This window comes from Mycteria americana, chromosome 6 (genome assembly GCF_035582795.1).
Source record: "Mycteria americana isolate JAX WOST 10 ecotype Jacksonville Zoo and Gardens chromosome 6, USCA_MyAme_1.0, whole genome shotgun sequence".
Lineage (NCBI taxonomy): Eukaryota > Metazoa > Chordata > Aves > Ciconiiformes > Ciconiidae > Mycteria > Mycteria americana.
This window is the reverse complement of record NC_134370.1, coordinates 9,304,446-9,330,631: the sequence shown is the minus strand read 5'-3', so window position 1 is coordinate 9,330,631 and position 26,186 is coordinate 9,304,446. Positions and strand designations below refer to the sequence as shown.

Below are 26,186 nucleotides of genomic sequence, written 5' to 3'. Positions count from 1 at the left end.
ATAAGGTATAAATTAATACTTTAAAATTGTTGCAAAATAATAGATGCCTAAAAAATTAATCTTGTCAATACTCTTGGACTTAATGAGATTTAAAATTATGGTAGACTTTGAAATAGGTTGTCTGCTCGGTTGGATAAATGCTTATTGAATTTCTCAGTCCTCTGCTGAGAAAGTAATGTTTTGAATTTCCCATAGTTGTAAGTGAATGTTTAGGCATGTGCTTAATTCTGAATATTATAAATTAAATGTGTGATAAAATATTCAAATATTACATCTTAATAATGTCCATCTATTCTTTGTCTCCAAGTAAATATCCCTAATTTCTGAAGAAGTATGATTTTTTTGTTGTTGTTTGTATGATTTTTTAAATGCGGTAAATTTTTTTGGGTATGAGTATATAAGTAAAGTAACACCAGTGTAGTTCCACTTTTCACTATCCCATGTTTATTCTACCTCAGCTATGATGAAATCTGTGTGAGTTTTTTAATCTCTTTCACTGTTGAGAAAAAGGTAAGAGGTTTTTCACTCTTCTCATAATACCCATGTTTGGAGTTTCCCTGTTCCTTGGCCTATGGCTGAATTACAGGAATTTCCCCATACCCGTATCGGCTACATGAAAACAGCGTGTGGCTGCAGCACAGGGTGCCACACCACAATGCCACCCGCCATGCGATCCTCTAACTCACAAGATTTTCTACAAATGGAATTTTGCCTTTGTCCCAGTCTTGATACACAGACACTTGCAGACGGTGGGAGTTAGTGACCTCTTCCAGCCACAAAACTGATTTTAAACTACTTAATATCTTCCTGTATTTCTCCTCACTGCATCTTATTTTTCCTGGTCTGCACCTTACAGGGAGCTTTAAGATGCTGAACAGAAAGAAGCAGTATTTTGAATGTGCAAGTGCTCAGCTGCCAAACTCGGCAGCGCTTCGTGGGCAGCCGAACATTATTTTAAAGTTTTCATTCTTGTTGACAGAGCTAATTAAGAATCTTTGTAGGACTCTTCTCAAATGACAGAGTATCCAAATTACAGTGACTACTTTGCAAATGAAAAGGTTTTACTGAACGCATGACCAGCAGCAGAGGTGAAGGAAACTGCTAGCCTTAAAAAACAGAGAGCGTAACAAATACACATTCCTTTATAGTCTGTATTAAGTAAATCTTTCAAATGATCGTTTGCGCGTTTGGAGCATAGGTTATTCTGCTCATTTAAGTACTTTCCCCAAGCAATTCTATTTGTTTAAAACAATGTTTGGTTTCCCATTAAAAAGTAAGCATTTGCCAATAGCTCTGTAGACTTACAACACTGTAATGAGTTCCATATGGCAGGACTGCTCTAATAACATTGTTTTCTTTAATTTTTGTTATCTTAGGAAGAAAAGGAGCTAGTTATAGTAATTTTAGCATGTAGTGACTCAGTATTTTATGCTTTAAATTTTTGTGGTCTTTGTCAAGTTGTTGGTAAGACTGGAGGGTCATAGTACTTCCTTCTGGCTGTAAAATCTATGAATATATTGTATTGATGCAAATCAGTGCTGATGTAAATCCGTATACAGTGACCACCAGTTTCATTTTTAAATGAAGGGTTAAAAATGTAATTTTTAACCATCTAGATATTCATACTAGGCTTTTATTTATTCTGAATATAAAACATGGAGTTTCACCCACAGACATATCAATTATCCTTTTGGTATGGTAAACTGGGAGCCCATTTGCGCAGGTGCTTACGGACAAATACACTGCATGTTTATAAAAACCCGGCCTTAGGAACGTACTGGATATGCATTAGGAGACTACTATACTGTTTTGATTTTAACGTTATGAATGCTTCTTTAGATTTCTATAGACTATCTTAAAGTGCAGGTCAAGAAAAAATGCATGAGAAGTATTAAAAAATGAACTTGTTGCTTTGTAACAGACCTTAAATCAGGAGTGTTTATTAGTAAGCTGCCAGCAAATATTTGCTTGCATAGCTTTTATTATTTCAAAGGCTTTTATGAACAGTACGTCACAGTGCTATGTCATTTGCATTCAAATACCAGTTTCTAATGTTTTAAGCTTTCCAGAGAAATAACAGGGAGAAAAATGCTAAGAAAATGAAACTTAGGTCTTTTCTAATAAAACATTTTTGCAAGCATTTTGTCTCTTCAAGATGCTGTGACATCCTGTTCAGTTGGAGGAGCACACAACTTTAATTGCACGACTCATTCACTTTAAATATTTAATAATGCTTTTATTAGTTGCACTGAACCAGTGAAGTAAGATCTGCAATATCTAGTGCTGGTCATAATTTTTATTCATCATGGTTTAATAAGCATTATAATTACAGATTGAGGAAGAAATATGAGTTAGCTTTGTGGTTTTGCTTGGGACTTCTTTGCAAGCTGGTACGATTGGAAGGGATTATACAAGCTCTGTGAGCATAGCTGATTGTATTCAAATACACTGATGCAGGCTTCCCAATCCTGACACATTATTCTTCATCTATAAGTAACTGCAGAAGAGATACTGCATAAAATTATGAGTCCTGACACTATTAACTCCATCTGGCTTAGTAGTGAAGTATGAAAATTTGAAGGCCAAGTGGACTTGTTCTTGGCAGGTGTTCTAATGCATGCATTATCAGTGGAATTAGACTTCAACTATTTTTATCATCCATTTCCCATATTTGTTTGCAACTTGCTCAAATAGCAAAGTTATTTAGTCAGTTAGGGAAGCTTTCATTTGGTGATTTCATCAGAGTTCAAGCTGAAAGACCATTTGTAGACAACATAAGCCCTCCGGGCTCAGTTCTCGAGTAAATATAGATGATGATAATTTAGTATAACTTTCTCCCTTTAATATTAGAAATATGACTATTTGCATGCTATTTGCATTCTTATGTTTTAAGGGGAGGTATAGTAGGGCAGACTAATATCTGGTGCATTTTTTAACGTTTTGTTAAAACATCATTTTTTCCTCATCAGCAACTTATGCGGGAGCGACAGCAGATGGCCAGCCGCCCCTTTGCTTCTGTCGATGTAGCACTGGAAGTAGGAGCTGAGCAAACAGACTTTCTACGAGGGCCATTAGAGGTAGGAACAGTGGTGCTGACAAGGGACCATTGTGATTTGCATATTTATATTGCTAGTCTCATCTGCATCTGCTTCTGAAACCAAGCAGCGTCTGATTACCTGGAGCTGACAAGTCTCAGCTACATATGTTATGCCATTTTCAAGGCGCATAGTTTTAATAGCATGACATGAGCTGTAACAAAAGCCACTGGAGAATCTATTAGCCTGGGCTGGAGTGACAGCCAGCTCACCTGGCAGTCCTTTCGTGATGGATGTGAGCTGAAGGAGCACAAGATGCAGGCATTAAGGAGGGAGCAAACCTCATGCTCGGTCCTTCGAGTACACAGTGCCCCCTAGTTAACATCTATCTTAATTAGCAGAGATTACAGCAAGCAAACAAACAAATAAATAAATAAAGCAGCTGTGAGTCGAATTTCAGAGTTGTGTTTTATATGTACAGGTTTAAAGAATACAGAGTATACTGCATATATTCATTTGTAGATAATGGCTACATTACTGCATTCTTTTATTGTAATTGCAGTACATTGGAAAAGAAATAATAATATGCAAAGCAATGTGATATTGGAATAGTGTAATAATGCATGAAATGGATTCTGGAAGTTTCACCTGAAAATAGAGGGAGGATTACAATATGTGGATAATAATGAATATCTAATCTAGGTTGGGCTTTTGGTAGATCATAATCCTCTATTCCTTTACTTTTATTTACAATATTGTGTTTACAGTTATTACTTTATCTTATTTACGGTGGGACCTGGGAATGAGGTGTGATAGCTCTGAAATCTTTCAAGATTGTACTTTTCTTTTCATTGCTGCCAATTCCTCTTAAATTCAAAGCTTCTCTTACTTTTCTCAATAGCCTCTTTCATTGGAAGATTAAATACGCTGTATCAAATCTCCAAGGTTCATGGAGAAATGAGCAATGTGAAAAACAGATTCATAGCAGAAAGAAAAAGAATCAGCTCTTGAGTACTTACCAAATTGAGGTGCTCTGGCCTGCTACTGTATAGGAAGCAATCACAATTGTTCTTGCTGGCATAATTTAAATACCTGGAATAGTGAATAAAGATGCCAAATCCCTTTGAAGAAGCTTTGCTATTTTCTGACCAAATACTAGAACCCCCTCATTCTTCACCAATATCGCCATATTTCTGTCTCCTTTTACCTTGGAACAGAAGACCTCTCCAGCTCCCCAGGCTGAGGACACATTACACTGTAGTTAAAAGTTAACTTTTTTTGAATCTGATTTCATTGTTTCTACACTGGTATCTGGGAACATTTTTTCTGTTGTCTTTTCAGAGGGAAGCAATGAGTGGGAGCTGAGGCATCCAAACTCTAATTCTGTACATACTGATTATTTAATTAAACTTTAGAAGTAAACATCACAAGTTAATTGTCACATTTTCTTTCCTCATATCTTTTATTTAGCACTAAAAGAGGTAGATGCTAAAATATTTTAATTACATTTTACAGTTTTTATTAGCTTTTTCTTCCTAGCCTAGCATTTTCTAGTAATGGTTTAGTATTCAGTATCCATAGTCTTTTTTCCTAATTAATACATAGTTATACACAGAATGAAGTCCATTCAACGTTTCCTTGGAATGACAATTTACTGATCTATATCAAAACAAAGCATTGTGCTGAGGATTAAATGAATGTGATTCAGGGTATTGATTGTCCTTTGATGTATATTCTGTAAGAAAGAGCTATATTAAGCTTTTATTCCCGGTCTATCCTCAATTTGCGAAAGGACATTAAAAGTTGTAGTTCCCATTCCGTTCTTCATTCTCAGCTCTCTTTTGGACTGAAGGGAACTTGGATTCCACTTGTATTTCCAGGATGCAATGCTTAAACGATAGGATAGTATGAAGTAGCTTTAACTTCATTTTCTTCTATTAAGTTAGAAACATTAAACTATTTTCATAATTCTGTGATATCTAATGCCCATTGGGATCTTTTAAAGTTAGAGATCTTTTGCTAAAAATGAGGAATATACAGTAACTCTCTTCAAAATGTTCCACTGGCATTGCGGAGATATTGCACTGATATACCAGGGGTTCCAATTTTAGTGGTGGTGTATTACATTCCCTCACCTCATACTTTTATTGAGATTGTGTGTCACTCGCGGATACTTTGGATGTTGTTGGTGTACTTTTATTGACATTGTAATAACTCCGGCACTGCCAATGACATTGTATTGATCCGTGGGTCCTCTGGGCACAGTGTAATGTCATTGAACTGTTCCAGACATTACTGCAAGTCTCCCATTCAACTGCATAGTAAGACTGCTGTTCATTAATGTCATCTGGCTTACATGGTGGTGGTTTTGTACAGCTGGTGTTCTATATTAATACTATGGTCTGGTACGTGTCAGTATTCATATGACTATCTACATGGTAATTCCAGTATGCCATTTGGTTAGCTTTTGTTTTATTATTTGCGTTTATTTGTAAATATCCAGAGCAGAGCAACTGTTTCACTGTAGAGTTTTAGTTTGCAGTAGTAAGATACTTTTTGCCCAGTGTTTGGAAAGCATATCTAAAAAAAATAAGAGTATGAATACCGTACTTAAAATCATTGCCTAGTTTAGATACTTACAATACAACTGATAATATTTGGGTCTATTTTCAGTTAGCAGCAATTTGCAGCAGATTAAAGTAAAATCCTGAAAACGTTACAGAAGAGAGTTGAATCTGTTATTTTGGGCTCTCTTTCTGCTTTGGAGTTTATCTTTCTCAGATAGACCAGCCTGTCTATCTTTCTTAATATTTTGCCAACAAAATGACAGTATCTTGATATTAACTCCTTCAAAGAACTTTAATCTGCATCATATTCCTCCTGTTCCCTGCTGTCTGAGTGGGTTTTCAGGCATTGGCAATATAGCCTTTGCTCTTCCCAATTTAAACCATATTATTCATTAATCTTTACCTCTTCAGGCTGCCTTTCTGTGTAACTGAATCACAACATGACATTAAGTCTCATCTTGTCATCCATTCTGTCATGTTGGCCTTATATCAACTATTAAATATCTTATTGTCAACTTAAACTTAACACAGAAGAAATTAAACTTAGTTTTTCCCTTGCCCTTCTTCCCGCTTGGTATCACGTCAACCACTACCTTGCTAACGATATTGATAGCATCGTAGTATCCTAATTCTAAATCTATGAAGCAATACCTACTCCTGCTGTGGCATGATATTCATGATACTAATCTTGTGCACAATTATCCTATTTAATCCATGCCAGCCCTATTCTGCATCTTCATCTGCTTCCACTACAATTGCCATTTCCCTACTTAGAAGTGATGAAATCTGCGTGAGCTCTTACAAGGGAAGGGGAGGCTGGAGGCAGGCCACCCCTCACTCTTCCTCCTCCCTCTTGGGAAGAACAAGAGCAGCCTAAAGTTCCTCTGGTGGAGGAGAGGAAGGGAAGTCTGGACGGCAGCGAACCTCTGCATCCCAAGAGGGGAACAGTCCAGGGGGACTACAGTGAAGTGGCCGCTGACCCAGGGGCAGGTAAAAGAAGAGAAAGAATTCCTGAGGTCCCCTTGTTAGCAGTTTCGCATAGCACAGGCTGTTAAGGGGCAGAGTAAGAAAACACCAGAACCACCCTATCCAGACAGTTTGAGAATATTGTGATATTTTGTGATACCCCCATAATTTTTTCAATACCAGAGTCATAAAAAATTAAAGTAGCATCATAGATCAATAGATACAACACTTCTTAACACTCAGTGCCCTCAGTGTTAAAATGTTTTTTATTCCTTTCATTTCTTTTTTCTAGACATCTAAGCCATTTCCAGACCTGGTTGCTTTTTGCTGCTCCGTATATCCCAAAAGCTAAATCATTTATGCTATCTTCATATTCTAAGACTCCTCTAGGCAACTTTTTTTTCCCCAAAATATAAATCACTTTTGAAGGGTCACTTCCACTGGGCTGCTGACAGTCAGTTTAGTTAATCTGTATGTTAAGTGAAAAGTAATAAAAATGTTTTTTCTATCCTGCTTTGCCTAACTTCTGGGTATTTTTCAGTTCATTCAGAGCCCGTGATTTTTTTTGAAACAAGGACAGATTCTTTCTTTAGGCCTGTGAGATAAGGTGGGAACTACTGTAAACTGTAATGTATGGTCATGCTAAGTCTCTGGACAGCAGCATCTACTGTGCTACATCTGCTGGAGTAAAGACAGATGAGTTACTGCCTGCATAAGAACCAAGTGCAGGTTTGCTCTTATGATGATCATCCATTTGATATCTTCACAGTGTTACATGGATGTGGTTTTTTTTGCAAATCGATGTTCTTTAATAATTATTTCTGCAGAAAAACATGCAGTAAATCTTTCAATCATTTTTCCATCAAATTACTGTGTTTCCTGTAGAATTGTCACAGATGTTAGATTGTTCTCTACTTCTGACAAGGTAAGATGGTCTCAAGAATTTTGAACTTCAAATAAAATCCAGCTTCGTTTCTCTAGCAAGCTGTAAGTAATATTTATGGTACGTTAAATAATTTTGAATTTCAGATACTTCTGATAAGTCTGAAGCAAAGATCGGCCATTATTTCTCATTTATTTGAGTAAAAGAATTGGAAGCTGTGCACTGACACCAGTAGCTATCATCATACCAGGAATGGCTATTGGAAATCAGAGTGACTTACTAAAACACATTAAAATCCTGTACCAGAGGTTTGTGGGGTTTAGATAATTGAAGTTTATACTAATAAGCTGTGTTGCTGGTTTCTCCTGCCAATAAGATGTCAGAACTTTTTAGCTTGCTTTACAAATAAATCCAGTTAAGTTGAGTTCATTTTCTGGTTTAATTTGAATAATTCAGTGAGTAATTTTTGAAACTGCAACTTGAGCATACTTCATTACTTTGTACAAAATGAAACTAGTTGTATGCTTCATCAGCATTACACCTGCATTATTTTGATGACATAATGTCTAACATCGAGGAACAGACTCTTCCCAGCTCTTTGTTACAGGTCATCAGATTGCCCCTTGATATTCTCAGTTCCTAATTTTAGTCTCTGTGTCAGAGGATAAATTCAGTCCCCTTGTAAGAAAGTAACAATTTATTGAAGAGAATGATGAAATTGTCCCTAGAATGGTCATCTTGTTTTCGGTGACCATAAAGGCAATACATATTTGGCAACAGCAGCTATCAAAGACCATTATACTTGCACTTCTAGCTTACTTAACAAGTCATGCTATATAATTTACAAAGTTGTAGGTGTTGCTCATGCAACCTTATTGGGGAGCTGAACTCTGGGAACTTCAAAGAAGATATTAGTATACTATATTAATTATTTATTATAAATTTTGTTTAAAATGTGATCAAATCTGATTATTCTTTATTGTTACGGTGGGATAACTAGACATTATCGCATGCTACTTGTGGGAAAACCAGACATTCTCCTGGATGGGGAAGGATAGTTTCACTGGCTATTCCACGTTTCTATCTTTGTCATGTTTAGTGCTGAGGAAGGTGTAATGGCAAGTGTAGGATACAGCGTATGAGCCAGGTCAGCCACGATCGCATAGAAAAAGTTGCAGGTTGTTCTGAATCATTCTGGGTACTGCAAAAGCTGTAGCTGGACTCAAGGGAGCAGAAACATAGTTTAGAGACACCTACCCCATTCATTTTTTTCAATGTCATCCAGAAATGAAGGTTGCATTGGTTTTTTGTAACCTGCCCCTTAGAAGGCTTTGAATGTGCATGTGAGGAGTTGGTGTTTTCAGAACTCTCATTCCTGAGTTTAATTGTCATTTTCCTAACTAATATTTTTTTTTCCTAGCAAAGTTTTGTTTGTTTGTTTGTTTGTTTTTTCTCCTTGCTAATGCCAAGTTTGGATTATCCATATTGTCTATATATTATGTCTGTAAGCCAAGCTCTGCTTGGCATTGGAAAGGGCTTCACTAAGTACTGTGTCTGGCCTGTGGCACTGCAGCTCAAGGAGGACCAGAGGAGAGAGAATCTAGATGAGAACAATGTGAGCAATCAGAGACTTAGAAAATATAACTACAAGGAAAAGTCAAGGAAATTGGAGTAGACTATTGAAAGGAGTCAAAATAATAACCTTCAAATATGCAAAAGGTTAGTAGCAATCAGGAGGGCAACAATCTTTTCTTTGCGTGCGCTGTAGGCAGCAAAGGTGTAATGGACTTAAATTGTAGTAGAGGAGGTTTAGGCTGGATATCAGGAAAAACTTCTCATAATAAAGCTGAATCACTGGAAGCAATTGCCTGGGGAGGTGATGGAATTTCTTTTATTGGAAGCTTTTTAGAACAGGTTAGACAAACATTTCTCAGGTACCATGTACCCATAGCTCCATTAGCTTCTCTCGTTTCAGCTGTCTTTATTATTAATCTGATTGCCGCCTAGCTCTTCCTTCTGCATGCTCTCTGAAAATTTTCCATTTCTGTTGTTTGAACACCTTAATTACCTTCATTGCACTATTAGTTTTCTGTTACTGAATATTTCTGACCCTTCTCTTCACTTTTGCTGTTATCTTCATTGATTTATGTCCTCAGTTTTCTTGCAAGATCAGAAACTGTTAAGTCATCTCTGACCCCCAGTCTCTCCATGACTGTAGGTCTGCCTAATATGATCTCCAATCCATTCTGGAATAGCTTCAGTATTCTCCTTGAAGTCTGTATTCATGATGTAATTATTTTATCTTAACTGGTGCATTACCATTTTTATAGCCTTTCAAAATCCATGCATCCTACACTACTAGATCTCAGAGAAATGTAGTCAGATGATACATCTGGCACTGAAGAGAAGAATCTGTATTGGATCACATTTTCTGTTTTTCTGTATTACTCAAAGATCATGCTAAATTTGCTGTCCACTGCCTCAAGAACTCATTATCTTGTGCTACACTTTGACCTTGATGGCTCACTCCATTCTTCTCTGCCCACTCCCTCAGTCCTGTTCATCTGGAAAACTTTCTCCTAGACTACTGAGTCACTTTATTTTAAATCCTACCATCAAATCTATTTTCTTCTTTGCAAGTGATTGATTCACCTTGGGTATCCTTTTGTGATGCCATGTTTGAGGGATGTTATATCATACGCAAAATTCACATTGGGTACTTCTTCCATTAGAGAAAAATGTTTACCTGAAAGCAGCCTTGTTTGGTCCCTGCAACAACTCCTTCCTCATATAATGAACTGTTTTTCATGAAATAAGAATTTTAGATTTCACACCGTTTAATTCCTTATTCAGTGGTCATATACAACAGTGTAGCTCTGCCCAATTAAATATTTTTACATTTGCATAAGATTTTTGTTGCTTCTCTTCAAATTTATGTCCAGCAATGTGTGAATGTTCTGAGCCCGTGATTCAGAACAAATACCTAATCTAGTTGCTCATGCATACCGGTCACAGCTATGATATTTTGTGTGTGTTGTGTATACTAACTCTATTCAATGTAAAGTGTATAGATGTTCAATTCCTTGCACAGAGTCAAGTTAACAATATTTTAAGATTTCTAAGTAATAGTTTTCTCCTTTGGCATAAGGGAAATCTAAAAATAGTCTGAGAAATGCTGCCTGGAATAAGGCACATCATTTTTTCATATAGACTAATTTTTGTGTGTGTGTGTTTATTACTAAAATATATACTAACACCTCAAAACTTGTTGATGTTTTGACAGAGTCCTTAACTTAAAGAAAGTTTTTAAAAATTCTAGATTGGTTCTGGAATGTATCCTGTCTCTAAATTTACAGAAAACGTATTTTTAATCCCTACATTCTCTTATTTGTGTGCTTATTTCTGTTGAGTCAGTTCACCCCCATGGGCAAACAGACATTGTAAGAATGCCTTAAACATGATGTATAAGAGATTTTTCTACATGCAGGTTGATGTCCTAATATTTCATACTAACAAGAGAGTAAAGTCTCTGCTTACTAGCTTATGAGCTATAGGATCTGTGAATTCACAATTAGTTCTGAAAACCTGATTTTGTTCAGTTTTTTTGAGAAAAATGTATCTTTTAACTTCACAAAATTTATTTGGCACATGTACTGCATAATCAGATGTCTATAGAAATTGTTTGGATAGAAATATATTATTTGTGTGGAACAAAATTGCCAACAAATTTCATGCTCAATTGGAACAATTAGCAGGAATTTTGGCTGACTAGCTAAATGTAGGTGTTTCAGTGGTATTGGCATGCTATGAATAGAAATTGTTAAATTATTATATTTTGCATAGTTGCAAATTGGAAGTATCAAAATAAATATTCTGATTATTTTCAAGCAGAAGTGTTTAGATGTGTCTGTAAATGTTATGAATAATGACACTGTACATGTCCTATGTTCATTAAAATTAATAAATACAATTTTTCCAACATCTTAGTTCATAAAGTAGATAGATAGAAAATTCAGTGAATGCAAAACAAAATATATATGTATGTACCTCTAGGACTGTCTTTGAACAAGGCTTGCTTATGGGAATCTTGCCTTTGGATAGCAAATCCATAACAATGAGATTATTCCAGAATTGTTTAAATTGAACATACCAAAGCATGGAAATAATTATGCTATCAGGATAACTAAGAAACACGTAGATTGAATTTTTTCTTGGTTTGATTGACTGGGCTTTTCTGTGCACCTGATTTGCACATGCCATTTACTGACAGGCTGCTCTTTCTAGTTATATATATTTTCTTAGTATTTCTTTTGGGTTTAGATCAAAAGTTATTTCTCATCTTTAAAGTAGGACATTTCTCTCTTTAAAAGGAAAGGAGAAGAAGAAGAAATAGATACAGAAACTACAGTCTTTCGTCAGCTATTTCCCATGTTTCCAGGTGGAACTGGCTGCTGTATAGTGTTTGATATTTGGCAACTTGTAGCCCTTAGCTTTGCTTCAGAGACTTTACCTGCATGCCGTTTCCTAGCTCTGTACTTGAGTTTCAGTTCTTCCTGCCACCAACAATACATATTGAAACTGCAGCAGACAGGAGACAAAAGTGCAGTGCCTTTGCTTTTCGTCACAGAACTTGACAACCTGCATATATTGTTGGATAATCTGATAGGTTATGCAAGTTTTCACCCAAGTTTTATCGTTCTGTAACTTCTATCAAACTAAATTCGAGTCTGAAGTGAATATGAATTCATTGGGTAGAAGGCAATGCACCTGCCCTGGACAGCAGATGCCTAAACCTCACCCAAGCTTCAGAGAGCCATCCAAGTTGTTTACTTGCCAAGACTATTCAACCCAGCAGGCACTTTCCTACTTGGTCTACAGACTCAGCTTTCAGAGAGTTATTAGCTAAGCTTTGCCTCAGTCCACAGAAAAGACTGAAATATTATGTCTGGTCAGGACTACAACCAAAATAATTTTGAAGATGGCAACCTTTTGCACAACAGTATAGTGAGAATAGCATTTGTCCATGAGGTAAGAAAGCACTGGGGGGGACTATACCTACATAGCCCTAGGCATCCTGTGGGAGCACACACTCTTATTTTTACAGCTACAGGAGTGGATTAATCAGGTGGCAAAAGGGGAGCAGGTTAGAGGGAATCTCACTGCTTGGGTGACCTGGACACTCCTCTGGAAGGGGGCAGATGTGAAATGTTCCCTGCGGGCAGGATCCAGAGCTCCAGAGTATGCTCTTTCCACCTTGGTGTCTAACTTTGGTTCTACCTGCTGTGCTTTGGGCATCATGGCTCTTGTATTTCTGTTGCACTGTGGCTCAATTTCAAGAAAAAGGATGGAGTATGTTCCTGTTTAGGTAGACCATGAAACCACTGGACTGAGTAGAGCCTGAAGCTCAGCTCTCTCCTCACCTGGATCAGGGTCATTGTTCTGACGTCTGCTCTACCATACAAAAGGCAAATGTGGGTCTTGCTCTCGTTATGTGCCCATCGTCAGAGCTGCAGGAATTTAATATAAGCATGCTGCATAGCATTCCTCCTTGTTCCCTATGTTCTCAGTGGAAGAGGAGGCGGCCTATTTTTCCCCTTGCATATTGTGAGGGCAGTTTCCTTTTTCACACTGATTGTTTAGAAAGATATAGTAGTAATTACAGGCAGACTAGATCACTTCTTTGGTGTGAGGAACCCAAAATTTCAAAGAGGCTACGAGGAGGCTGGGTATGTAAGTTATAGAACATGGATTCCATTCACTGGCTTTAGCAAAGCAGAGGTAGAAACATTGCATGAGGTGTTAGTTTCAGTAATCATATCAACAATTTTTTTATTACAGAAAATACCATAATATTAGAACTTGAAAAATGAGTGGGCTCAACCAGGATTTAGAGCCCAATGGTATGATTCTTTAAGGGTCCTGAAGGAGCCTTCTCCTTGTACAATTTCTTTTGGGACTCAAAAGATTATGAATGGTACACTGCAGTAAAGTAGAAGCTGCAGTAAAGTAGAAATTACAAAGGCAGTTAGACTGCAGTGAAATTGGGAAGATCAGTAAGTTTGTATCAGGGCCATCTCTAAAAGAGGAACTCCTTTAAAAAGTAAGCATTATTTGTGATATGTGATCACTTCCAGTTATAGATGTAGTGTGCTTTACAAATCTATTAGAGCTTCCTATAACAGAGACTGTAAAACATTATTGTTCATTACTGTGAAGCAGTAAAGTTTTTAACAGATATGCATGAAATAAAATTTTCCTTTTTTCATCTATGGTATATATTGATGTTATTGGAATTACATTTAAAGTAGAATTTTGCCCTTGCAAGTGCTATTCCTTATACTATATCCTTGGCAAGATGACCTTTTTCTTATCTTTATTATCCGGCTTTCAGTAAGAAACTGGGAAGTTTAAAGAGACACTTGCTGTCAGCTTCTTGTCTCAACTGTTTAGGCATTTGAAAAAGATGTATAAATATTGAACCAGGTGGAGCTAATACATAAAGTTATTCTGTTCTACAAACAACTTAATGGTTATTAAAGGAAAAGCCACTGGGCTTTTGGAAAAGTAGACAAGCAATTTATTTTATATTGAGAAGTTTTTCAAATTGTAGGAATCAGAAGGAATCAAATGTACCCTTCTGAACATGCTTAAATATCAGTTTATGTGCAGAAAAGCCTTATCCAGTGACTCACAAACATAATTTGTGTTTTGCAACACAAAACACAGAAGTGTAGGACACTCTTTAAGATTGCCACTAAATATACCAAGAGGCGCTGACATGACTTTGGCAATGAGATCCAGTGAGATCATTTTCCTCTGGGCATATGAATGCTGTAAAGTGCATATTTCATTTTTTTGCATGAAGAATATTTAAAAATCATATTAAAAGAAAGAAAATATATTACCATTTTGTTATAAGCAGAGCCAGCCAAACATCATAAATTGAATATGCATTAAAAAATCTCCAAAACTTACTGTCATGTACTCCTATGTACCTTCAGGGCTTAATCATGAATGTTATTTGAGTTACATTCTCCCATCACTTACTTCCTGAGCTCAGGAAAGGTAGAGTTGCACCAGGTCCAAATCCAGCACAATGTATATCTGCTAGAGCACCATTAAAACTAGACTAGTGAAATAGTATACCTACTCTGATGGATTTATTGAGGAATAGTGGATTTGTGTGTATGGCTAAATGTGGAGTAATTGCAGAAATATATTTTTAAAAAAATGAAAACAATTTTACTTTTTCTCACTTCCCAGTATAATTAAGTGGTAGAAGTAGTACTACAATCTGAATATTTAATTTTGTTTTTCTCCAGAATAGTTACAGCATCTGTTTCTGTTCTAGTAGGAAACTTCCACAGACAATATCCATTGAAGTGAGTGCAAAGCACAGTGTGGTTGTGATCTAGCAACAGTTTATAACCAGTTTGCCACTATCTTGCAAAATAAATAGCTAAAGAAGATTTGAAATAAGATTCTCTAACCCAGATGTCTGTCTTATTAGTGACTTTCTTTTAATGATAAGAAGATGTAACAGCTCAAGGTGAAAAGGAAGAGGAGAACTGGAAGGGGCGCACAAACAATATAGGACCCTGAAGAAAAGCAATAATTAATGTGGGGCCATACAGGAAGATGCTTTGATGCTTTGGGAGCAACAATTATATATCCGTAAAATGCACAAAATACACATGTATCCATACAATGGCACAAAACTGCTTCTATATCTCCCCTGATGTGACCTCTTCACTGAGTAATATGTTGATAACATTTGCATGCAACCCAAACTGTATTTCCCAAAGCCTAGACACAGTGCTAAAATTTACATATGCACTGCATATAGCCATTGATATTCACAGCAGGAAATGGCATAAAACCAGTGCATTTAGTGTAGGAGTGTGTGATGTCATGCTTTGTTTTGTTTGATGTATATGTTTTGCCTTGCATTTATGTGAGAGGGCAAAGTCAGAGAAACTTATCTAGAATTCGTGGTAAATGATAGGGAATTTTGTGAAAGTCTGCAGACTAAGTAATATTTTGGTAACATTATTAACCTAATCCTAAGGAACTTATGTCTTCTGTGATACTTGGAATTGGTTTTGTTCCAAAAAGTTCCGTTGTGCAAGATGAGGGGAAAAAAAGTTTGATCACAGACCTTTAGGCGGTGTTTTAGGTGTGCTGTCTTAGCCACTGAGTATCTTGAAGATAAGGTCTGAAACCTTGAATTTATATTCTTTAAAAAGCCAGCACAGAAAGCAAAGGGTAGGTCTGGCATTTTTACAGCAATCTCTGCAATAGCCTTTGCTACTGAGGTATACTCTATTACTCTGCCTCAGATAGTTTTTCAAAGGGCTTAAAATGTCCAAGTATATCATAGAACTGGAGTTGCCCGGAGAGGTGAAAATAGTACAATCAACTCATTATTTTCCAGAATGTGGGGCAACAACTTTAAATCAACTAGGAAAGGCAGAAAGCATTATTCAGAAATGCTGCTTAATGAGAGCTGGGACTGAATGAGAAATTCAAAAGCTCTTCTATACAACGGGTTATATTGATCATTGTTTGGTACATCTGTGTAATTGTAGGGTCTTCCGAATGCTTTCCCCCGCTCACCTCTGCTTGCCCAGTTTTAACTCTAACCAGCTTTTCTTCATCAGTATGCAGATCTTCTCCAAGCACCATTCTGTTTCAGCATTGTGATCACTAAGATAGTAACGTGGCAAGCACTTCTGACAGAGGAATTCCGCTATTTGTTAGCTGAGTATTTACAGCACTAGAGACCTCATCTTCTCATCAGCTGTTTTGGAGACTTTACATTAATAGGACCAAGGAACTGATCCTTGTTAGGAGAGTTCATGTTAAGCTGAAATTCAATACTTTTTCTTACTGAATTTGAATTAGGCAGTAAATCTAATCTGTAGAAAACAGCATTCATTTTGCACAATAGAATCATAGAATAATTTAGGTTAGAAGGAACCTCTCGAAGTCATCTGTCAGTCAAAGAGACTGGGCATGAGCCAAACCACTGAGCAAAGTCAGGCTACCTTTGATCAGGTTGCTTAGGGCCCTGTCTGATGGTGTTTTGAACATTTCTAGCGATGATGATTCCACAAATTCACTGGCTCCTGTTCAAATGTTTGCCCTCATTGTGAAAAGCCTTTTCTCAATATCTCATCAGAATCTCCCTTCTTGCATCTTCTTTCTGCTGCCTGTTGTCTTATCCCTGTGAGAAAAGCACGGCATAGTCGGAGTCAGCAATAAGATCCCTTAGCCTTCTCCTCTTAAGACTGAACAAATCCTGTATGGTCAGGCTTTCCTCCTAACGCCTAGGCCACCTATATCTCACTGTTTTGTTTGCAAAGATACCATGGAAAACTGAGAGTCTTGCTAAAGTTGAGGTTAACACCATCCACTGCTGTCTTCCACTGAGCCAGTCATACCATCACCAAAAGTAACCAGGTTGGTGTGGCAAACTTTGTCTATCATAAATCCATGCTGGCTGTTCCTGATGAAATTCTTATCCTTCATGTGCCAGGACAGGGCTTTTAGGGAGATTTCCTTCATAGTCTTCCCAGGGAAGCAGGTTAGGCTGACCAGTCTGAATTTCCCCAGATCTTCCTTCTTCCCCTTCTTAAAGATGTGTGTAACATTTGCCTTTTTACGGAGATCAGGACCTTCCCCTGATCACCATGACCAGTCAAAGATGATAGCATTTTCTCAATGACATTGGTCAGTTCCCTCAGTATCCCATCTGGTCCTGTGTACATCCTATGGGCTTGTCTACATCCAATTTGCTTAAGTGGTCCCCAGCTCATTATTTCTCTACTAGGGGTACTATGTGTACTCTCTACTAACTCAACCAAATGAAAATCATTAGCAAAAAACAAAGTCTGTGTTGCTCAGGATTTCAGGCTTTTTTTTGCATGTGTGGAACAAAGTTGGATATAAAGTTCTCACATAAATTAGAGCAACTTTGATGTTAATGTAATCAAAGAACTGCTGTAAAGGAACTTCCTTCAGTAGCAGCATGTAAGAGTGGTCAATGTCTGCTTTTCTGATGGTATTTCTTGGTGAGATGTAATTTTTGAGTATTTCTTCCTATGCCACCCTGTAAATTCCAGAATTTTTTCCTGACTTTTACATTTTAGTAGTTGCAATATGTACCTTTGTATACTATGCGCAGTGTTTTTTAAAGATTGTGTTTAAATATTGGCAGTGCATGTGCAGTTACAAAACCCAGTTATGAATTTGTGCCTTATGTATGGTGAGATGAGTTCAGTTTTTTGAGGTTTTTTTTTTAGAGGCTTTCTGGTAAACTAGGCACAGTTCACAGGGTAACAAACCAGAAAAGGTTAATGAAGATCCCACTCACAGGCTTTTACCTATCCTTAGCTTTGACCAATTAGTCAATGAAAACCAGCTGCTGCAAAAGCCTCGATCCAAATAAATAACAAATTTGCAGGCTCTCCTGAAAAGGCTGTAGAGTTGTGCTGAGAGATGCTGAAGGAAGAACTTTGTGTGAAAAGCAATGGCTGACCACGGAAAGCAGCCTGGAAATGTGGTGAGCTGTGGAAAGAAAAATCTCTCTTCTTTCTTTAATGCAGAGTGACTTGGCTGGAGTTCAGTAAAGTTAAGGTGAACTGTACTAAAGCTGTTTTCTAGGCTGTACAAATTGGCAATGCTATTTTAGTTCTTCAAAGAAGAAACAAAAGAAAAAATAGATTTCAAATACCTATTACTGTGAGTAAATGAGAAAGGTGTTTTTTCTCTCTAGGTCTGATTTTGTTTGCTTGGTTCTTTTTTCTTCTTTTCTTTTTTGGTAACATGTCAATCATAGTTTTCTTATTTGTGTGTGCCAGCTGCACTTTAAGAGTGGCCACCATTGAAAATCATCTCTCTCTAATGCATGTTAGTACTTTTTTGCTAGTGTCCCCTCTGAAGCCTACCATGTAGTCCAGGCAGATGTAGCTTTTCTCCCTAGTACATATTTTCTTTTTTCCATTTTCCATCTTCAGGAAATAGGATGGCCACTCTTCTTAATTGTAATAAAGTTTCACTAAAATAGACAGTATGTCCTTTTTGGAATAGGTGTGTTCATCTGACTAATTAAAAAAATCCCTGCCACATCGTAAAGGCATCATCTTCTTTCAGTGATTTATTGACGCATTTCAGTCCTTAAGTGTCCAGACTGTATATTTTAGGTCAACAGGTAAGTTAACAAATATAATTGATACATACAAACATCCGAATAGCATTAACTGTGTATCTTATTACTGGCTCTGCTTGTCAACCAGAGATGACAGAATTGTGTACTCTCAGGTACTGTAGAGTGAGCCAATTACCAAATACCTTTCTCCTAAGCATGTTAGATCACTAAGCTACATGAACGAAAGAGTCAGTGTGTTAAAAGGATGCTCCAATTGCTTTTGCAACAGAGGTGGTCATGGAGTCTGAGCCCTTGTTCAGTAATATCCTTCCAATCTGTCTTCTGATTAGTCTTAGCAATCACTTTGTGTTTGTTCTCATGTAACTAGCATCTCTTCTTTTTCAACTCTTGCAACAGATAAGTTGTATTTAATGACAATCATTGCTATATATTAACTTGTAACTTGGATAATGTAATGTGGGTCCTAATCTTTCAAACAAATCCATATGCAGAACTGTCCTTCCAAAAGTACTCTGTCAAACTTAAAAGCAAGTAGGAAGCTGCAGTTAAGTGTATTCATAAAATTTAGCAGGATCAATTTTATAGTCAATTACACCATGATAGAATTTACAAACAGAATTACTTGTGTGATTATTGTATCTGTATCTTGGGAGCAAACTCCTGAGTACATGATAGAAAACAACTTTGGAAAATGAAGAAGTGGTTATCTTGGAAAGTGAATCTTTAGCATTGCATACAAATACTTAACAAAGCAAAAGTAATGAATTATTTAAGCTACCAATTGAGAAACTGTCCTCTGTATACGATCTGATGTTAATAATGCAGACCACTGATCTACTTCTATAGGTATTTTAATCTATAATGAATGTGATAATGAATTTATTAAGTGTTACTATTGGTACCCTTTTCCTCAGTTGGAAGTTTCAGTGAATAATTATGAGGTACATACTGAATCTTCTAAAATATGTATTCAGAAATTCACTGTCACTAATTTCATGGAATCATAAGCAACTTGAAGTCAATGTGACACAAGAAATGATACTCAACTGTCTCATCTCTAACAAATGACAGTAATTAGCCATATTTCAAGCAAAAAATAATATATCGCAGATAAGAAAGTTCATATTTCATACAGTGCCCATTACCAGAGATGTAGGGCCCAAAGAACTTGCACGTTACACTCTTTCATAAGCTCTTCTGTCACAGAATATAATATTAAAATTATGCTTGTAAAGTAAGTTTTAAGGCAGAGGAAACTTTTGAAAATTGATGGCTCTAATGAGCAGTCAGCATTAGTATTTACTTTGATAAGGACTAAGGGAATACTCATGGGAATTAAAGAAAGCCTATGCATCCTTGTTGTGTTGTCTTCCCCATAATAAGGGAATGGCAGTTTGATTTACCTCTGGTCATTTCCACAGTGACTCAAATAGTATCAGCTTTGCCTTTTTAAAAGGGCTACAAAAAACCCAATTGTTCCCACGTATTTAAAAATTCTTTGCTGCTTATAAAGCCTAGTATGCATCACTGTCCCTATGATATGGGGGTTTGGGAAATGATCTATGCAATGGGAATGAGGCTTCCCACATTGAGTGGTGATCCAAATCTTTGCCTTTCAAGATTACAGTGGTCTGAGGTTCAATAGCAAGTAGCTGATTAATACCATAAGGTATTTTATCCCAGTCTCTAAAACCGGGGAGTAGGTTGAGTAGCTGGTAAATACACTTGATTCCATTTACCTGCTGTAAATAAAAGGGTGGAAAGTTGTGCCAGGAGAAATGGTGAGCGATGGAGTGAATAAAAGCTGTGACCTAAACCAAGTCCTGCCCATTGCAGTAGCTGCAATAAGTAATATATCTATACAACTATTGCAAAGCAGCAGAAGAGGGGAACAAAATGTACCTACCCTTTATGGAAAGCATTCCTGTGTGATCGCAAAATAAATGTAACACAGATAAGTGAGAAAGGTGGTGCATTTTGGAGGGGGATGGTGGTGAGAATGCTGTGGTGCAGCTATTGCTACAGTGCTGGGAACATGCACAAAAGTGAGGTGTAGCATGCGTGCAGTCTACTGCTACAAAGGGCCATCAGCTTGAAAAAGATGGACACGAACCAGTTTATGCTGCTTTGTGCAAGACTGAGGCATCCTCTCTGATGTTAAGACACACAATCTAGGCTCATTCATAGGAAAACTATAGTACTACCCTGTTTGATTTATATGTTTTTGTGTTCAACTTCTAAAAACTCAAGATTAAAAAGCAGAATTAATGCATACCTGGCTATGTTCAATAGCATCTTACTGAAAATAGTCAGTCATGTCTATGATTTTTACATGTGATTCTTAACAATTGTTTGCTAGGAATTTCACCCTTGCATAGAATAAAGGGGGGAATATCAATACTTTTAGCATTCTGAAATCCCTTAATCTGCTTTCCTGATAAGACTTTCATACTGATTCTAAGGAGAAAACCCAAGTAACTTCTTTTCAAAATAAAAAATCCCAACAACTTTTAAAATCTGTTTCCACAAACATAATCTTTAAAGCCTTTTCTAGGATTAAAGGTTTCTTATAAAAATGAATGCATGAAATTTAGTATTTTCTTAATAAATTACCATACTGTTTAAACAGACGTATTTTAAAAGATACATAGCTTTTCTTTAGCAGTACTTGCAGTGGAGTCTTAGGTATTTATACATGTGATGGATTCAGATAATAGTACAAATATACGTTACATGATGTCAGCACAGATCAAAATTAAAAGGAGTGATTTCAAAGGAATAAAAGGTATTCTTTTAGTGGAACAAATATTCCTGTTGTATGAACACTACCTGAAGTGTCCTGTTGATGTGTTTGCATGCTCATAGAAAATCAACACTGTTATACTTTGTGTTTCCTTCCTTATAACATGAAGCTGAGTTATTACTGTACTAATGGTGTGGCTCAAAATGTTTTTGAAATGCTGGCAAGGCTCCAGTTTATCTTGCTTTTAAGTGTCACAGTTAACAAAGTGAGATAATTCCAGTATTATCTGGGAGTCATTGTTATAATCTAAGTGATATTTGTGGGGTATGGAGTCAGGCTCCCTGAAGTGTGAATGTCCTTTTGCTGATTTATAGTTTTGCATTATTTAAGTAGTAAATTCTGTACAATGCAGATGAGAACCTTTGAGGGAAAGCAAATATTATAGTAATTCAATATTTCAGTAGCCTTGTAGCTATCTGAAACAGTCTATTAATAAATGATGTTTATTTTCATCTTTAGGTATAAAAATGCTTCTTATATATCAGTAGATCTCCATCCCACTTTACACACAGGAAAACTGACAAAGAAAAATTGGAAGCAAGCCCAGGGTTTTTTTGCTCCCTATCCAGTGACCTACTCGTAAATGACAGTATTTATATTGGCCCTTTCTGTCTTCAATCTAGATATGGCTTTCAGCATAACAAAAGCCATAAAATATAACCCAGTAATTACTACAGCTTTTCCTAAAAATACAAAGCTTAACTAGAACTCATTCAGAAATATGTTGTCAATTTAAAAACATCAAATGAAGTGTTGGGATAAATTTCTCCCAAAAGAGTTTGCTATTGTAATGCCCATTGCTGTAGTAATCCATTTTTAGATGCCTGACTCAGAACTGAATCCAGAGCCACGTGTGGAGCAGAGCCCACAGGGAATAGTAAAAAGGGAAGGCTCTGCAAAAGTACCTAAAACAGGCGGCAGTAACCTTCTTGTGTCAAGTCAGGATTCGCATCTAGGAATGGTCTCCTGGAGTTAGGTGCTCATGGTTCTGCTTTTAAAAACAGAAGGAGTGCTGCTGCCCTTATACTTTGCACAATAGTTTAGTGCCTCAAACAGTCATTGAAAAGATAAGACATGGGTGTTATAGGCCATCATCAGCCAACAGAGTCAAAGAATCATCACTATGACCTGAATGTAAGGCTATGGGCTGCACTTGTCATTTATTGTCATAGTTGTGACTCTGCTATTGTAGAGAAAAGGGTTCTTGATCTCAATAAGCTTGGTAGAAAAAAAACTTGTGACCTAGACTGCTGTCCTGGTAGATGGAAGATATTGGGTATGGGTTTTCTAATCTCTGCACCAAGTGGTGTTCAAGCCTTTAATCCAACTGTACTGTTGTAATGTGTAGTTCATGAGTTGCCCTTTGAGGTAGAATCAAAAACTTTGTATCTCCCTAGCAACCTCTTAACAATAGGTTACAAAATTGTATTTTGTTCTGGCATAATTAATCCTGAATTTTTCATTGTTCTGTAGGAAACTTGAGCAGAAGAATGTTTACTTTAGTATTCCTGCATGTGCTTATGCAAGACATAAACATTGAAGCCATTAACTCTGCTGAGACTGCAGTAAATTCTGAATGTGTGAAAGTTTCTCTATGTACCAACAGGATTTTGTTTGGTTTTGGACTTAAGTGCCAGTAAAATAATGCAGAGATTTTTTTGAGGGGGGGGACAAACGTCATAGGAATAGGTATCTAAATTCTACACATCTTCAGTCCAGTCACAGTTGACCCTTTTGGATCTGGATCTACAGACTTCCAATGGTTAATACTCTTCACCTGTTTTTATGAGTCTTTTTAAAATAATGCATCAGCTTGAGCTGTGATAAATTTAAGAGCCACTTAAGTTTGTTTTGCCTTCATCTGTTAAAGTGGTCTCAAAGTCTTGTACTTTTATTGATACTTGTAGATTTTGATTTAATAGTCTTTTAAAAGTTGTTCAGTAAAGCAAATTGAGTTCTTCACATTGCAAAGCATGTTTCCCAGACTGCAGATCGTCCTGGAGCTCTTCTCTGAATGCAGTGCAGTTCTCCATCTTTTGTCTTCCTTGTTTGGACTAGGACTGGAGCCAAAGGGTGAAATCTGAGAGTTGATCGTAAGCTGGTATGGTTTTGTTAATGCTTCATGCTTGGTAAGGCTCTGGTCAAAAATGAACATGATCTTACAAATGCTGTATAAAAGCATCACTGCACTCATCCGTTACTGTTTCCCAGTTCCCCCTTAAGGATGAATAACACCCCATGTCTAGGTAGGACTTTGCATTCAGCTGTATTGTGATGCATACATCTTCCTTAAAGTTGTCTTGCTACATAGTGTCTATCAATGGTAAATAACAATTTCTTACGGAACAATGTTATTTATCATATGAAAGCTTGATTAGAAAGGCTTTATTACCATGTAATGATTAAAGTAATGGATTGTATGGAGTCAAATATCAGTTGTCATAGGATGCCAATAGAAATATTAGGTGATACTTCATCACAAATACAATTTATTATAACCTGCCTATATTTTAAATGTATACTATTACTTGGATCAATCAATTCTGGTGTTGAACTGAGAGTAAGATCCACTCATGTTTTTCCAGTCATGTGGTAATGCCCTGCAACCTTTGGAATACTACCTTTTTTGCTTTGATGTAATTGCAGATTCTTGTAGTTCTAATTTTGCAAGGGTTTAAGATGTGATATGGACTTCAAACTAATGAATTATGGCCACATTTCTTGATGAAAAAGTACTTCCAAACAATTTCTTTCCAAAACTGAGGCATTCAGTGGTTTTTACTAAGTTTGACATACTGGTAGGGTGGGGGGAGGAGTGCTTTTTAAGTCTAGTACACTATTATCTTGATTCAGTGAATAGAGATAGTTTTTTGAACCTTCTAAGTGTGGTTATAATAAATATATAAACTCTTAATTGAGAATACTTTCCTTTGCCACTCCCCCCCCCCCCCCCCCCCCCAAAAAAAAAAAGGGGAAAAACTCACATGCCATATTCTCCCCCATGCCTTTCAGGTATCAAACACTTGCTGACAGGGTTGGGAATAACAATTTGATTCCTGACAGCACAGGTGTGTGAGATGTTAGCTTTGGTAATGAAACTAGATTAAGAAGTTCCCATCTCTGATTGCCTCTTCATTTGTGTCAGTGTAGCTGTGGATCAATACAGTAAAACACTGAAACAATTGGTTCAAAAGTAATCCTCCAGTCAAAGGGTTATTTCTGTTATTACCAAAGGCTCTTTGAACATGGTCTAAATAACTCTCTATTTGACAGGATTTTTGACCTGAATTTTTAGAAGTTTCACTTGTACGCCTGCAATGCTAAAGTGCTAAGCCATACCTATTCTGCAATGGTCTGCTTCCGAAATGGGCTTCTAATCTGTCCTTGCTCTGCTGTACGCTGACAGCAGTTTACAGTGTTCCAAAACGGTCATGGAAAGAACAGAGTGACTTCCTGAAGCTGGTCACCCTAAGCTTTTCCTGGAACAGTAGCAAATGGATCTCAGAAAAGCCAGTTAAATGTTCTCAGGGAGGGAAATATCAGACTTGTAGAAAACAAGAATTTTTGAGTCCAGGCTGCTATTAGTCTGACTTGAAGCTAAAGCTAAAATACTTCCTCACTCATGGAAAAAGTTTTGTGTGAAATCTAATAAACAGCGATGCTCGTGTAGTGCTGGTTATGTGCTGTTTTATTTTTAACTAGGTTTGTCAATATCTGTGTTCAGCCTGCAGCGTTTTCCCAATGGAAGCTCAGTCCGTTAGCTCTAGGATAGGCTTAGTCAATGGATTCCTTTTTGCTAACAGAAATGATCCATGGGAGCTCCCATAAGGAGAAAAGTCGTGAGGCAAAACACAGACAGCCTTTCATGCTGTAAAAGAGAAGCTAGGAAGTAAGAATCTGACCTATTTTTGAGGTGGCATTTCAAAGACTTTGCTGTTGAACTTTTTTCTTTATTAAATCAATTCATGTTATTAAAGGAAAGTTGAAAAGGCTTTTGAAACCTTTTAGTTTATTGCTGCTTGTTTGCAACTATGGTTGATCTGTCTCGAAGTCACAGGTTACAAGGAGTGTATTAATACAATAGTTATTTTGAAATATAAAGTGATCTGCATCAACTAATGAACGTACTGCATACTAGTGTGAGGTAGTTGCAGTGTCAATGGAACTGGCAGTAAGCTTTACGCTCACCAGCGTTTGATAGATATAAGTTGGTGGACTTTGTCAGGTACCTATTGCAAGCATGCTGGAACATGATTGATTTCAATACCTTGTTTGCAAAGTAAAGAAAAAGGCTGATAGTATATCGATTTTTGCGTGACCAGAGAAGGGCAACGAAGCTGGGGAAGGGTCTGGAGCAGAAGTCTGATGAGGAGCGGCCGAGGGAGCTGGGATTGTTTAGCCTGGAGAAAAGGAGGCTGAGGGGAGACCTTATCGCTCTCTACAACTACCTGAAAGGAGGTTGTAGAGAGGTGGGGGTCGGTCTCTTCTCCCAGGTAACAAGTGATAGGACAAGAGGAAATGGCCTCAAGTTGCGCCAGGGGAGGTTTAGACTGGAGATTAGGAAATTTTACTTCACTGAAAGGGTTGTCCAGCACTGGAACAGGCTGCCCAGGGAAGTGGTTGAGTCGCCATCCCTGGAGGTATTTAAAGGACGTTTGGATGAGGTGCTTAGGGACATGGTGTAGTGGTGGTCTTGGTAGCGTTAGGTTTACGGTTGGACTCGATGATCTTAAAGGTCTTTTCCAACCTACTCGATTCTGTG

At 37.1% G+C, this 26,186-nt stretch overlaps 1 protein-coding gene across 1 annotated transcript in view; it reads left to right on the top strand.

Annotated features, from left to right (window-relative positions):
• Nucleotides 1-26,186, top strand: part of ATRNL1 (attractin like 1) — a 542,236-nt gene that overhangs the window by 409,091 nt on the left and 106,959 nt on the right. Inside the window, exon 27 of the mRNA XM_075504052.1 lies at nt 2,970-3,077. Coding sequence (XP_075360167.1) covers nt 2,970-3,077 — 108 coding nt within the window. The remainder of the gene's footprint in view (nt 1-2,969; nt 3,078-26,186) is intronic.